Below are 16,075 nucleotides of genomic sequence, written 5' to 3' on the forward strand. Positions count from 1 at the left end.
CTTTAATTGAAAACAACGTGAACTGCCGCCTTTTTGAAGAAAAAAACAAAAAAAACGATTTAGTAATTGATACTAATAGGCGCTCTTGAAAGTTTTAAAGATAACTGGACAAAAAAGGGTGTAAGTAATAACATGCATTTCTTACAGTTCTTTTCTGTAACACAAGTATGCCATAATTATAAAACAGGAACATTACTATTTACACATACAGGGTCTTTATACAAAAGAAAATACATTAAAATTATAACTCTAGTAAACACTTCTATATAGTTCTCAAAAATGTAGGAGACTTTTTGATGAGTTCATCTGTCTTCATTTTAAATAATTCACTTTGTATTGGTTCATTTGGTAGACAGAGTGGATTTTTCACAACGTATTCAATGTATACCTGTAATAAATGAATGTACATACATGGATTTTAAAAGAATTGTACATAAAAATTCAATAAAATATTATTTAAAAAATACATACTTGGCTGTACAACTTTTGCAACAGTTCTCTAACATTCTGAGCTGCATTATCTGTATTCAATATGAACTTTAAACCAGATGGAGCTTCAAAATAGTGAAGAGTGTATTTACTTGTTTTATAGTACAAGAAACCTTCCTTTGAATCAAGCGGTGAAATTTTACTGACGAACGATTTAATAGAAAACAGCATACCATACATCAATTTTGCTTCCTTTAATGAAAATTGCATTAATAACAATCCTAATGAAAAAAATACATTATAAAAGTAGTAAATATAATTTATTTTAGTCGATATTAAGGCAATAATCATGATTAATCTTTATAACAAGCATCAATTTATAAGACGTCTAGCATGATACAATAAAGAATTTCGCATAAACATTTCACACAAGTATTAAACATGAAAATGCTATCAATACTGAAAGTGTTCTGGTATTCTGAAACGAGTTATTCCCAAGCAATGGTATTCAAAAATTGTGTTTTTAATTAGTTGTTATGAAACCATTAATATTAAAATGTTATTCGATAAGAAAATATTCGGTACGCAATTTATAGGTTAATCTTGTAAATCGTAAAATTAATTTGAACTACTTTAAACTTACCTCATCTTTTGTCATTCCTGATTTATTAAGCCGATTCCACTCCGTATAGTATAAAAGAGTGCCATTTTTGGAAAAAATATATAAATTGTGAATTGTCATTGCAGTTGCTGCTTTTACAACACAGCTTAACGATTTGACGTTTAGGATGTACCAACCGTCGGTACGAATAACAAAAGAAACAATTTCTCCGTTATAAAGGTAGGTGGCTAAAATTTAAAATGTGAAAAGTAAAATATTTAATTTTTTCCTTTTTTTGTAATTTTCTAAGAATAGTTATTCCATAAATATACATTGGTATAAAGATCATTATATGTGTTTTCTTATTTCATAATAAATTATATCCAAGACCAAGTTAAATGAATGTGAATTAAAAAACCACAAGCTCTTGTTAGATATAGTAGCGTGATTTAGCGCGCTTCGTATTATACAATCATAACTTTATTTAATAATAATGGTTTTCTACTACCTCAGTATTATATTATTAATTATATTATATTATTGTGTATTATTAATACATTTCAATGTCGTATGTTCTTCTGTTGGTTCGTTAAAAACATCCGTGAGCATTCTTCAAATCTATGGATGTCAACGACATATTTTTTTTAAGATACGATAGGATAAGCCATTTCTCAAAGCGTGAAATATTTATCTACATTATTAAATTATCATTATAACAAAAAAACTTATTAAGAAACAAAAATTTTAGTGAATTATACATTTGAATAGTAGTATAAAAAACATATAATACCTTTTCTTTCAGAAATAATTAGAAACAACAAAATTGTCGATGATATTTTATGAAATTACCAAAAGCTGTTTTAACAATATATAAACATCGTTTACATTAATCGTTTTTTCATAAATGTTGCTACTTTCGATCTAGTAAGTAATTTGAACTTATTGGTTTTTGACTTTGATGTAACATTTAAAATCAAAAATCAGGAAATCAAATAATATCGTTCATTAATCTTTAATCGCACTGAAACTCACATGTGTTAAATGATGCGATATCTTGATTTCTTTAATGAAGTATGAATTATTGGAGATACCAGAAAGTTATATTAATCTAGTAAACCTCGTGTAGTATTTTGACTTATGTTATTTTTTGTTGATCTATGTACAAATTTCGTATTGTTTCATGATTACTAAGTAAATTTTCGTCAAATTTACAATATAATGGAAAAAAGATAACTAGGTACAAATGATTGATAATTTCTAAAGTTTCAAATATTAATTGTGACGTTGAATAATTAGCATGAAAAGTTTTGAAAAAAACTCCCTCGGTTCATTTGTTATCTTTCACTATAAAGATGAGAAAAAATAATAGAATGATTACAATGAACTGATAAAATGCGTTACTTGTTACCTTAAACTAATTGCGTTTATTTTCATTTAACTGCACTTAAGATTAAATTTCAATCAGGTATTCCAACGGATTGCTCATTAGTAACTTTAACTGCTAGTTTTAACTGCTAATTGAAAAACACTCGGTAAGCTTGAAATAATCAATTTGATGATTATTCTTTTCAATTGTTTAATTTTTTCATACGGCGAAAAATTTGAAAGCAAAATTAAAATGACTATTACAGTTTGACAGTGACAACAACAATTAATAACGGAGCATTTTATCGATACTTTAAAATAATCGATATTTTATCGTAAACTGATCTCTCGGTGATGCCCAGGAACGACGAACTAATTGAATTATAACGTTCACAAGACGACTTATAATCACTGGAAGATAAAATTTTAATGATGACATGTCTATATTAATCGACTTGTTAACCGATAATTCGGTGGGTATATAAGTGGCTATACTAATTCGAGAAGATAACAATGTACGGTGTTTACTACGTGCTCGATAGTCGTCACTCGAGAGTCGCGGTATGAAAGTGTCAGTGCTATACACGCGATCGACGACTTCTCCTTCAGTGTCACATCATCACGGTACAATCGCGTCCAGGTTGAGGACACGATGGACAACCTCAAGAAAAACCCCGGAAAGGTCAGTGTCAATTTAAGTAGAAAAGAATCACGTGAGTTATGTACATAACTGTTATAATATGTTGGTATGTTAGTGCAGCGATAAAAATTTTATTGCGGCTTTTTTTTCTTTCATTCGTTTAGAGATTTATTCAGGCAGTTGTGAGCTTTGGTGATAATGTGTTGCACTTCGATTGCATTTTCTACTTCTTTAATAATTTCATTCGGAAAAGATTGAAAAAGTCACGTAGTCTACTTTCAAGACACATCAGAGTTTAATCGGGAATTGGATACTTTCTATGCCATTAAATGATGGTAGTGTAGCTATAATGTATTCTATATAGAATATTAACCGTTACGGCGCTCGGCGAAATTTGAAAAACTGTTATCGCGGCTCGTTGCGAAAATGTTTTAGCGTGTTATCGTGCATACAGATTATAATTCGAACGACCTGCACGCACATAAATTGTATAGTTTTTCATCTGTATGAAACTGCACACATGATCGGAGATCGTAACGCAATTTTGCTAATAGGAATTCCCCACAAACGAATATAAATCGACCATTTTCTCTTTTTTTCTCTTTCTCTTTTTTTTTTCTTTCGTAAGGTATCAGTGTATCAATTTGAATTACAATGAACTTTCGTTGTAAATCGAGAATATCAAATAAACGAATTCCCGCGGAATTTAAATTTTCCTAATTACGTCGTTGTAAGCTAGGAATTGCCAGATGAAGCGATAAAATAGCTCATCCGCACGTATACACAATATCTTCGAGTTGACAATTAATTTTAAGTCAAGTGATAAAACGAATACCGTAGTACTTCATTCTTAAAACTCGTCAGACAATCGTGAATTCTTTCGGGTAACACCTTCTTATCAGCAAGATTAAGCGAGTTATTGAAATATTTGCGCAGTCTGTATTTCAGGTCCCTCTGCGTGTGCATATACCACACAAAGATATGAAAAATTTACCTCCGTAGTTTCGCCTCAAGTTTGTATAACGATGCGGGAAAAAACATATGATTCAATATTTTAATATTGCACGATTGCATTGATTCAATTATAACTCATTTTAACCAACTCGATTATTTAAAAATAATTTTTGAAGAGTAACTCTTCGAAACATCGGCTTTCAATTGTTTAGCCGGAGTGACGGATAATAACTTCGTTGAAGAACAATTATTTTAAAAAGTTTGGCTTCATTATACTAGCTACAATTAAATCATAAACACAATTACCGAATCGTTTATTTTTTCCGCGTCATAACGCATACTCGAGACGAAAATAGGGAGGCAAATTTTCTACAATTTGATATGTATAGCATACCAGTAGAAGGACATTAAAACTCATTAAAAATTAGTTCGTCGGAAATTGGATACTGGAACATTTTTTATTTCATATGTAAGCTTTTATTATAACTAAATATTAACTAATTAATTAATATATATGCAGCTGTGTATGTAAAAATTGTATGCTAAATTACGATAATTTGAATGTTACAAATTCCACACTAGAGTACTATTTATATTTGAACAAATAACATTTCTTGCGCGAAGCGAAGCAGTACCTAATGCACTCCGTTGCCAAAACAAAAAAGAAGGAAAAAAGTTTACGGATATCCAAGACTCTCCGGTCTGAGTTGATTGTCTTTAATCGAAAGCGTCTGCACAATCCGCACCGACAACAACATTAATGCAGCTGCTCGCCGTCATTAGGGAATCCGTTTGTACAGGCACGACAAAAACAAATATAACCGCACGTATACGCTAGGCTTTCTTGTCGCCAAAGCAAATACACGCGCGCGCGTGTACCGCCACGGTCCCTCGAATGTATTATAATTGCTCGAGAGAAAGCTAAATGAGAACAAATCCAATCGCGGCGCGTTCTATTTGCTTAGCAGCTTGAGCTTATTATATCGTGGAGTTTAACGAAAACCAGAGAAAACAGTTTGGAAGATTATATGATGGTCGTTGTGCGAGTAACCTACATTATAAATATATGTAGTCTAGGGGGAAATCATGAGAAGTGTTGGTTAAAAATAATACACGTTAATGAGCCATGAATTTGGCGGTGCTTTCACTCGAGAGACTAATTCATTTCTAGCCCCGTACACAAGAGTTGAATTTGATTTTTCGTTTTAAAAATAAACAAAGGATGGTCGTTCATTTCGTCTGCGAGCTTGTAAAATCGAGCAATTTCGAAACGGAAAAGCTTGCCTCGGATAATGTTATTTTGTTTTACAGCATTACTCACTTGTTAAGCTTTTTGCCAACGCAAATGCAAATTTTCATTTACTTTTTCTTCAAAGCTTTTTTTTTCTTTTTGCAAAGACTAGGGTTTGGTCGCGATAACGCTTTTTTCGTGTGTTCGTGAAGAATAATCGGACAGATTAAATTTTCACTGCGCAGCTGTGCAGGACAAAATTGTATGCTAATCCGCGATAATTTGAATCTTGAGTGCTGTTTTCTTTGTAGAAATATTGACTATGACTTTAAACTTAAAGTAGAAATAGCTGAATTGTCTTCATTGTACATCAGGGGAAATCGAGCGTATGTTTTTGAAATGATCATCGATTATTAACAGCTGCATCTTTTATTTGCCTTAGAATATTAATCCTCTATCAAAGTTTCACTATCTTTTATCACTTAACCAATAGTGTAATACAATATAGCTAATTGAAATTAAAAAAAAACGTCAACTTTCGATGCAGAAATTGAAAAGTCATTAACAATTAAATATTTATAAATTCTACATTGCTGCATAAATACTGGAGAAATAAACAAATGTTTAATGTTTCGCAGATGAGCAGTCCGTCGTTGATAGTCGATAGTTCGCTAGTTGATCTGCAGAGTGGAGGGGATCGCAAGAACTGGGCGAACCCCCTCGAGTTTGTGCTGTCGTGCGTCGGCTACGCCGTTGGAATTGGCAATATCTGGCGCTTTCCATACCTCGTCTACCGTAATGGCGGAGGTAGGCACGTAAAACTGATTTTCCAGATGTGAAAATAAACCGATGTACAAGCAGTCGGCTTAACGAGATCAATGGGAGAGGAAGAGAAAGAGTCGTTGACGTGTCTAATAGTCGCACTGGAGGGAATATCGATTCGCAAGGTCTCCGAAGTGCCGACACGTCAACAGCATATTCATCTTAGGATTAACACGAGAATCGCATCTCACAGGTGCTTTCCTCATCCCCTTCATCCTGATGCTGCTGACGATGGGCATGCCGATGTTCTTCCTCGAGCTGGTTATCGGCCAGTACACGGGCACTGGCCCGACCAAAGCTTACGCACGAATGGCACCGCTTTTCCACGGACTTGGTTACTGTACTATCGTCGTTATCTCTCTTGTCACCATCTACTACATGGTCATCACCAGCTGGACCTTGTTCTATACTTTCGCTTCGTTTGCTCACCGCCTCACTTGGGCCTACTGCGACAATCAGTTCAATTCAATTAGTAAGTGTATAATTATTATCGATTGGCTTTCTTGTTGCATTACCTTTTTTCACGCGGTATATATCTGAACCGAAATAGAGGTAGGGGACAACGCAGTCAAATATTCATGTTAATCTGTTAATTTATTTGGAATTTTTAATTATAAAATCAGATATACCGCAAAAAGCGATCATCTTTTTAGCTACATAAATTTGACAATTTAAAATAAATACAGGAGACCGATGTTGTAATCAGATTTTCGACAAATTGATATTACTGTAAATGTAATACAGCAGAATAAACAATCACGGCATATTCATCAGATTGTTACAGTGGTATCCAGGACACCGAGTGCCAACGTACTTCGACGGTTTTCTATCACGGCAACTGCACGCCAGTCGCCGAGATATGCCAGGACTTTGGTCTAGCGAGCCAGTCGGGGGATTTGATGCATTGCTTCAATGTGTCAGCTGCCAGTGCCCATGAGCCGATCGAGCTGCGAACGCTCTACACCAGGGTACTCTCGTCCGAAGAGTACTTCAAGTGAGTCAAGCGAGTACACTTATGCATCGAGCTTTACTCTATGGATCCGAAAAACAATGACAAACTCGCCAACGATCACTCACGATTGTTATACGTCGATTGTACACAACGTGAAGCGTAGCTTCGCCATTACCAACTTGCCGGCGCGTTAATCCGAAAGCTCAAATCTGCCGCATAGCCAAGGCAATGATTGGAAATTAATGGTCAAACGTTTGGACAGCGATTACGTTTTAGGAGTGCGAGGCACCGATTGGGAGCACTGGGGCGGCATACGCTGGGAGTTGCTCGGTTGCCTCAGCCTCGCTTGGATTATCTGCTACTTCTGCCTCATGAAGGGCATCCAGTCCGTGGGGAAGATTGTCTACTTTACCGCTCTCTTCCCCTACTTCGTGCTGATAGCTCTGATGTGGAGAGGTGAGTTGAATCCACGTGCAGCTCGCTCGATCATCCATATTTATTGTCGCGACACTCCGACCAGCATGAGAAAAATCAGACGCGAAGCGAGTTCGGCCATTTTACGCGATGAACGTTAGACGCATATAACGAGGAATATTATTAATCAGCGTAAAAGCTCGCTCGCAATTTTTTCTCTTTCCTCCCTTCTTTCTCTCTTTCTTTATATCTAGGTCGCCCAGTTTTACAACTCGTTCTGTATCTTAAGTATCTCATTATAAGGCGGCGTAATAGAGGGCGAGTGTGTGAAGTGAATGTACTAGTTTGAATTACCATTCTTTTAACTACTCTCAAGATGAAAATGCTGCTTTCTTCATACTGAAAACTAATTTTCAAATTCATACATACGCGTTAGCTTTTGCATTTTCATGAATATTTACGAAACAACCATATGATTTTCATAAAGGATAACTACTGCATACAGTAAACAATGGATGTGCACGTACGCGCAGTATTAAAAATTTTAATAAAAAATTTACAAACGCATCTTTGCAATTTATTCAACGGCAAAGTAGCTCTCGAGCAATTACTTTTATATAATTACAGTTTCGCGAAATGAAATATAGAGGATAAATGAGCGAGCGTGCAAGCCGCTTGGAAGTAATCATTATTACTACTTTGGAAATTATCATAATGCGAATAAACAAAGAAGGGCTTTTATTTTCTTTCACTTATTAATAGAAAAAAACGTGCAATACACCGGCTCTTCCTTTTTTCTCGGGAAATTGTAGCATAGCAGTCATGTTCGCTGATATGAAAACGTCAAATTCCCCGTAACGACAGCATCTCTAAAGTATATATCTCGCGGCAACGACGACGTCGACGTGCCCAGAGTCAAGTTGAACTCTTTGCAAAAAGTCACGAACGCTTAGTTATCTTGTTGCTTCTGTGGCTCCCTAAAGGGTATGTGGCTGGCCGTACGATGTCATCCCGTGGAAAACTAAGCGGTTTAACCGTAGCCTTTTTTTCTTATAAATCCTCCACATTAATTCAATTATCACACTTGATATTTGTATAAGACCGAACGGTTCGCGACTGCGCATTGCGATATTATTATTTCAAAAGCTGTGTTTATTTTAACTTAAAAAAAGTCAAACGCCACTAGTGGAAAAGTCTTGTTTTTGAAATACAAACGTGACCTTAATATGGCGTGTAAAAGAATCAGGAAAGCGCGACATCGTAGGTAGGTCAGGTCGCGAGCGCACGAGCAGAGAAACGTTAGTGCAGGAAAAAGCGGTGTATTTTTCATTCAAGAACAATCGCCGAAAGCGATCGTAAAGTAAAATTAGAAATCGCACTCTTATTCCGTGTTGGAAAAGCACAAAGGGGTAAATTCAGACCTTTTCTCGCAGTCTAATTCAACGAGACTAGAATGTTTCAACCATTCGATGCCGAGATCATGATTAACGCATTACTGTTGTTGACAATGGCGCAGGTGCTACACTGGAGGGTTCGTTGAAAGGTATCGTGTGGTACATCACACCACGATGGTCGCAGCTACTTAAGGCTGGTGTCTGGGCGGACGCCGCCTCGCAAGTCTTCTATTCCCTGGGCATTGGCTGCGGATCCCTCGTCACGCTCGCCAGCTACAGCTCCTTTACCAACAACTGTCACAGGTATATATCCCCTGCCATTCGTTCGTACTGCCGTCGCCCCTCTCTCTCACTCTCTCTCTTCCTTCTTTCTTACACCACTGCTTTTTCTCTCGCCAGTTAAGCTTTACGCTTCTTCTTCTGTTTTTTTCCTCTCGTTTTGCTGGAAAATAGACAAAAGTATTCGTTGTTTCTTACATCGATATCGAGGCCAAAGAATATCAGGAATGCAGAAATAGACATCGCGTCTTAAGGCTATTTAAAAAACACTAAGTCCTGTTTTTTTTATATTACCTTCGTCGTCGATATGTTCACTAGTACGGTACATCTAAAATTAGTCAATTTAGTTCAAGCTTTTTTTTTAGAAATCCATTGTCTAGTAAGCGAATTTCATTGTACAATATAAATTTCCGGTGATTTACGATCAGAAATCGATATTGGAAAACTCATATGCTTTTCTGGAATACCAGCAATAAATTCTTCATACATACAGTGGTGTCAGTACGCCGATAAATCTTATATTATAAAGTTGCATTTCTTTATTTCAAATTCTGAATTTTCTAGTTTTGAACAATGATTCGCATCTTCAAAACTTTCGATTTCATCGATACATAAGTCATTATGTTTGTTTCTTCGAGCTGAATTGCCTGCAAAATAAAAAGTATACATTTGTCAGAACCGTTGCGAGTAACAAATAATTGCTGTTTGCGTCTTTGCGCGCTAGTCCGTTCATAAATCGAAATCATCGAGTCACGCAAAAAGAGAATGCTTATATACTCATAACGGAATAAAGTCTTGCCAGTGGTTATCGGCCTCATTACAATAATGAACTGCCAGCATTCCTATATCTCCTTTTTTCCACCTCCTACTTGCACACAGACAAGTCACAAATCCTTTTTAGCACCGTTGTTTACGTGCGACCAAATTTTTCATACTTACGCTATCGTTAAGTCCTTCCGGTCGCACGTGGAGATAAGGGCGCTTTCGCTTTTTTTTCTTATCTCCCGATCTCCCTGATTCTTCATAAAAATTCGCAATTTGTTACTCGATTCTCTCTCTCTCTCTCTCTCTCTAATGAAAGATGATAAAACGATTTAGTCACTCGACGGAATAACTATTGCCACAAGACATCCATTCTATGAGATTGCTGTGATTTCAACCTATTTGATCCTTCTAGCATTATTTCGTGCTTGCTGATCGATCCGTTTGGAGAGTTGTGGAAGCGATAAACTGGTGAGATAAATCCGGTTCGCTTAAAGGAAATCAAAACAGTTTTCATCCATGATACTTCTTTTACTCTGCACGATTTCACTTGAAAGATATGGTCAACATAAAAAAAGAAAAATTCATTTTATGTATGAAATTATAATTACAAGAACTTGTTCATCTAACAATAATTGTTTATTCTTGAAATATAGGGATGCAATATTCGTAACAATAACCAACTTGCTGACGTCGGTATTCGCGGGCTTCGTGACTTTTTCGATAATGGGCTTTCTTGCGAATCAGATGCACCTACCCATTGACGATGTAGTACGCAGTTCCACTGGTCTTGCCTTTATTGTCTTTCCTGAGGCAGTCGTAAGGATGCCTCTACCAAACCTCTGGGCAATTCTATTTTTCTTCATGCTGTTTATCCTCGGTCTCGGTAGTCAGGTAAATATACACACATGTTTTATCTATCCTGCACGAGTGTTGGTAAAATGGAATCTCAGTTGTTTTTTTTGTTTTGTAAAACCGCTGATGCAGGATTGCCAGGAATAAAATACCTCGTAATAAAAATATCTAAACAAATACGGGATTTGTTTTTACAACGTGGCAAATTTATTTATTTATACTCTTATTTTTTATTTATTTATACCAACGTAAATAGGCAGCTTGCAGCATACAGCTGCAGAATAGCACGAAACTCTTAAATACAGGGTTGGTATGCGTATAAAAATATGAAACAATCTCAATAGTTAATTACTAGGTACTTATTACCAAAGAATGCATAGTATAAATTATTACTTATAATATAAATTATTACTTCTGATCCAACTTTTCAGTTGTTTCTTTAATAATCGTTTTTTTTTTAGTTTTTAAGATCTTTCATTCATAAAGTAATAAGTTAAAAGTCTTGTTTGCAAATGTACACATAATTATTTTTTAAATCTTCACAATGGTAAAAAAGCGATTCGACAGTAAATTTTGTATCCAGTTTTAAAGGATAAACATCTTTCATACAAGGATTCTCACTGTTGATTTTAGTAACTTATTTTGTATATGTTATAATGGAGGTCAGTCCTACCCCATACAGCACTACCCCATACAACTATTTCACGATTCAATATACCATGAAAGATATAGCTAATTTTAGTTATTCCGTTATAGTTCGATGGATTCTGAAGTGAAAAATAACGTTCCATAGCACCAAATCAAGCTATAGTAACAATTTTGATATTTTTTTAAGTCAAGAAATTTACCAATCCTATAGCAGGCCGAAAAGTTTCTAATACCATTGATGCAGCAAGTTTATTATAAATCTCTGAGAGCTGCTACAATATAATTGCTCTTCGAGACCATTAAACTTTGCTATTTCGAATGGAAAAACTGCAGCCGTTTTTAGTTTCGAAACAATCTGGTATAAAGTATACAGGTATAGGGATATCTCGGAAGATATGTGCTCTCTCAAATGAAGTACGTTACATTGTCGCGCGGTGACCTGCAAAAGCAAGGATCGCCGAGTTTGCGACGAAAAAAGAGAAAAAATGGCGCGACAGCAGCAGCACACGATAAGAGCGCGCAGGTGAGATTTTTGTTGGGCGTGCTACAGAGACTTGCTTTTGGCATCGTGCCAATCCTCCTTTTTTTCACCGCCCGCTGGCGAGCTCACCGAAGTCGAAAAGGGAAAGTGTGCCCAGGAGTTAAACGTGAGCGAAATACGAATTTGTTTTTTTTTTTCTTCTCGTATTTTTCCGTTGGCTTGCGCACTTGATGACTTTATTGCGTTCGTAGCTGATTTACTGTTCGGCGCTTGCAATTGTTGTATTTGCCAAGAATAACATCTAATTTTCTTGCTCACCTAAGTGAAATAACTGTTATCGACGCCAAGTTAATTAAAGAAGTTGTCGTGAAATCAATAGCTCTAAAAAGTTAATGGTGAGAGATTGAAGTAAATTAAAGAGTGCTTATGAAGATACGACAGGAGGTATTACATTTTTAGACAATAAATGATATTTCGTCTGCGGAATTGAGAACAGTTGATCAAGTCATTATGACAGACAGTGCTTTGCCAAGCGTCGGTCTCAATGACATTAGGGAGCATCGGAATGTTTAATAACGAACGCCGTCACTCTCAGTTTGCAGGCGTTCAAGCGATAAGCGGAGCCATCCTCGACATGCGACCGAGTTTACAAAAGTACGAAGCTCGAGTTACCCTAGTGATATGCTTCCTAGGTTGGCTACTAGGCATTCCGATGATTTTCAACGGTGGAGCTTACCTCTTCACCCTGATGGACTGGAATACGGCCGCTTGGGCTATTCTACTTATTGGTTTCGCCGAACTGATTTTACCAGCTTGGCTTTACGGCTGCGATCGTCTCTTCGTCGATCTCAGTGATATGGGCATGAAATTTGGACGAACCCTTCAAGCTTACTGGCGATTTAGTTGGATGGTCGCCGGCCCTGTCACTGCATTGGTGAGTAAGGTGCCTGACTGTACGCGAGTATTTTCACTTGGTTCACCCGAGGTTGCTTCGTGTATTGCGTAGAGTTCCACGCCGAAATTAACTAACAATAATAATTCGATATTTTGTATGCTGTCAAAATAATAAACATTATAAAATAACGTGCGATCGATATAATCATACTCGATAATTAATTTACATATTTATTTAATTATAAATGTTTGAAAGTTCAGATGTTAAGGGATTGATATTAATTTTCAATTCGATCACTAAGCCATGTACACTGAATAACTCACAAACTCGATGTGAAAATGTGTATTACGCGCGTGCAAATTCAATTTATCAGGCAGACTCATTGAAAATTCATAACTGTTTTTTGCTTGCAGGGCGTGTTCGCCTATCAGATGTACACGTACCAGGCGGCCAAGTACGGTGACTACGAGTTTCCAGCGTGGGCCGATGCCATCGGCATACTCATTGGCCTGTCGACGCTCCTACCGTTTCCTTTGTTTTTCTGCTATCGACTCTACGTTGGCCCGGTAAGTTTCACGAGGGCATCGATTATTTTTGCTCGCCTGTTGCGACTATTCTCGTAATAGTCAGAGAATTTCTGCTCCCTTTCTGCTAGACGTAACGTTCGTGGCTTTCGAAATAATCGTGACAATAATATTTGCTCTGCAAATCGATTTTATACGGTAACTTTAATTGATAAAATAGTTTGGCTTGAGATATAGGAGTCTACTTTCACAGGATGTACGTTTGCGAGGCATCCGATATATATTGATTAATTAATTTTAACATACGGAAATGTAGATCACGACATCGTGGAAATTGATTGATATATCAAATAAATATTTCACTTACCTTGCTAAACTTTGATAGTAAGCGCGATCACACCATCAATTCACAAACTGCCGCACGACAATAGCTGTCGAAGAGTTACGCTAACTCTCATATCTTCGAAAGTCCCAAAAGAACGCTCAACTTTTTAGCTCCCTTGAACTACTGGAACTTTGACGTTCGACTCTTCAGCGATTACTCATGCGTCCAGGTTCTCACGGGATTTTCCGTCTCCTCCTCCCTCCCCTTGCCTTTGTGTCTTTGAGCGCCAGAGGTCAAACCATTGAACACTCTTTCTTTGTTTGATTCATTCTGTTAACAATTTACAGAGAGATTGGAGTCTACTGAGACCGACGTCATTATGGGGGCCGGTAAAGAAGAGTGACGAAAAGCTCGCTGTGGCCTGCATCGCCGCTGCGGCAACTTGTAATCCGGCATTTATTTCCGACTCGCAAGCTTGATTCAGTACGCGAGCGCGCGAGAAAAGGATGTATGCAGATTGGCGCATTTGACTTGCAATCGTTCGAATTTGTTCGAGTGCGGACGAGTACACACTGCGACAGCAATATGCATGAAGCTATCTACCCGCGAACGAGGATTTACGTCCCGAGTTTAGCCAGAATACTATGTTAATCCAATGTCCGACCAATTTTTTATGCGTGTTTTACAACTACTTTTTTAATGCTATATTTTTGTAGGTAATGTCTTTTGTTAATTTAAATAGAGCTATCCTATACTTTCTTTGACAACGGCAATAACTTTGAGGCTTCTTCTTGCTCTGTTAATAAACGATTCAATATTCTATTAATATTAGACGGGCAAGCTCTTTGTATTTTTCTTTCATCTTTATTAATCATTTATTAACAGTTCATGTACAATATAATCTATCAATTTACTATTAATCATTCAGTTCGTAACAGTAAATTTACATATAAAATACTCTCCACTACAGACCTCACGTGTAACTAATTGAAAGTTTTATTTCAGTTATCTCTGCAGTATTCGAAACGAACGTAGTTCTTGAATTAATAATAGTAATAATAGTAATACAATGGTTTGACTTATTCACGAAGTTCTTCAGACTAATTGTTCTTAATGATACGGATAATTTGAAAATTGACGATGTCTTCCAATTATTCTACATACCGAATTTTTATTTTCTATTTAAAAATAAAATGTTCCCATCGTGACAATACGTATTTTATGAATTAAACGTAAATTTATCCAAACTCATCTTAATTAAATATTAAAAAGAAATTCCGCAATAAACTTCCCTTAATAAAATATCATTGTAAAATAAACTTTGACCACAAAGTACTTTGATATTATTTTTTAAATTAAAAAAAAGTTTTGTATACTTAAGATTTTACTTTACGAAATCCTCTATATCTATATCTAAAAATATAGATAAACATTGATTTTCTCTCGAAAGGTAGCGTCATAAATGCGTTATCGTACCAATATCCTCGAATACTGGCATCTTTTTTCACATCAGCAATATGAAAAAAAAACCAACTCTTGCCTGCGCTCGTACGTACGTTCGTTTAGAGCACGAGGTGTACATAATTTATCCGCATGGTGCCGTACTTCCGCGCGATAACGGCCGCAGCCCGGCGGAAATTGGCTCTCTGCAACTTGCCGCATTTGTCCTAATAATAAAAGTTTTGCGTGAATCCCCCGAAGATATCGCACGCGCATTTATGTTTCATTATCGCCTATTACATTTGCTCGGCTTAGTTTAATAAGCAGCATCGATCCGACCGATCGAGAGGGCACTTTGTCGCCAGTAAAAGTATAAGAAACAAACTTAAAGTAGCTTGCTCCATAGACGAAAGGTTATGCGAAAGGAAAATTTGCTGCTTAACTTTCGCGAGAGTTAAACTTACTTTGGGCCTTAAATCTACTTTATAGCTCTCCAGCAAGCGACTTAGAAGCTGGTGCCGCGATATTCTGGTAAGTTATTGAATTTCGCTCTTGCATATCATTGCTTGTCTTCTATCATTATCACTTGTATGTGCTTGAAATTAGCTGTGTCAAATGTGAATAGTAAATAGTTCCTTGTGGAAGGCCGTATATTCGGCCAATAGCACATGTCTCTCTTCGTCGTTCCTCACTCAAAACAATTCACGAGCAAATGACCAAAGTCGGTCGAATTGAAAACAGAGCTAGAACAGAGCTTGCGGTTTAGCGGTGTTCAAACACACTCCTCTTCTCCCAAGCGGTCCACTCGGAGTCACGAGAGTCGGCACGAGCTACTGGCATTCTTCCTAAGATTCGCCGGTAGTCTTGTGTCAAAGCTGCCAACTTCACTTTGAAGGTTGTTAGCGTGCTTGCGTGCGCGTAAAGCAATCCCTTGAATTTCATCGCTATGTATATACAACTAATCCTAGAAAAATAACTGCATTGGTCAAGCACTGGCTCGTTACATTTTCAAACTGACTGAAAGCTCTTGATTGAACGTTTTTCCAACTACAAACATCAAACAA

At 36.6% G+C, this 16,075-nt stretch overlaps 2 protein-coding genes across 2 annotated transcripts; one reads left to right on the forward strand and one right to left on the reverse strand.

The window, feature by feature from the left end:
• Nucleotides 1-248: 248 nt before the first annotated feature.
• LOC131664283 (trafficking protein particle complex subunit 1) lies at nucleotides 249-1,231 on the reverse strand. Its single transcript, XM_058935254.1, has 3 exons — nucleotides 1,073-1,231; nucleotides 472-681; nucleotides 249-388 (listed from the first exon to the last, which is right to left on the reverse strand). Exons 1-3 carry the CDS (start codon nucleotides 1,169-1,171, stop codon nucleotides 263-265), a joined length of 435 nt encoding a protein of 144 aa, XP_058791237.1. The 5' UTR covers nucleotides 1,172-1,231; the 3' UTR covers nucleotides 249-262.
• A 1,703-nt stretch (nucleotides 1,232-2,934) lies between these two features.
• On the forward strand, nucleotides 2,935-14,891 carry LOC131664237 (sodium- and chloride-dependent GABA transporter 2-like). The gene is made up of 10 exons (XM_058935176.1): nucleotides 2,935-3,077; nucleotides 5,859-6,027; nucleotides 6,236-6,514; nucleotides 6,817-7,036; nucleotides 7,257-7,450; nucleotides 8,925-9,105; nucleotides 10,500-10,737; nucleotides 12,423-12,761; nucleotides 13,136-13,288; nucleotides 13,919-14,891. Exons 1-10 carry the CDS (start codon nucleotides 3,048-3,050, stop codon nucleotides 14,048-14,050), a joined length of 1,935 nt encoding a protein of 644 aa, XP_058791159.1. The 5' UTR covers nucleotides 2,935-3,047; the 3' UTR covers nucleotides 14,051-14,891.
• The last annotated feature ends 1,184 nt before the right edge of the window (nucleotides 14,892-16,075 follow it).

This window comes from Phymastichus coffea, unplaced genomic scaffold (genome assembly GCF_024137745.1).
Source record: "Phymastichus coffea isolate CEN01 unplaced genomic scaffold, Cenicafe_Pcof_1.1 PCOF00043, whole genome shotgun sequence".
Lineage (NCBI taxonomy): Eukaryota > Metazoa > Arthropoda > Insecta > Hymenoptera > Eulophidae > Phymastichus > Phymastichus coffea.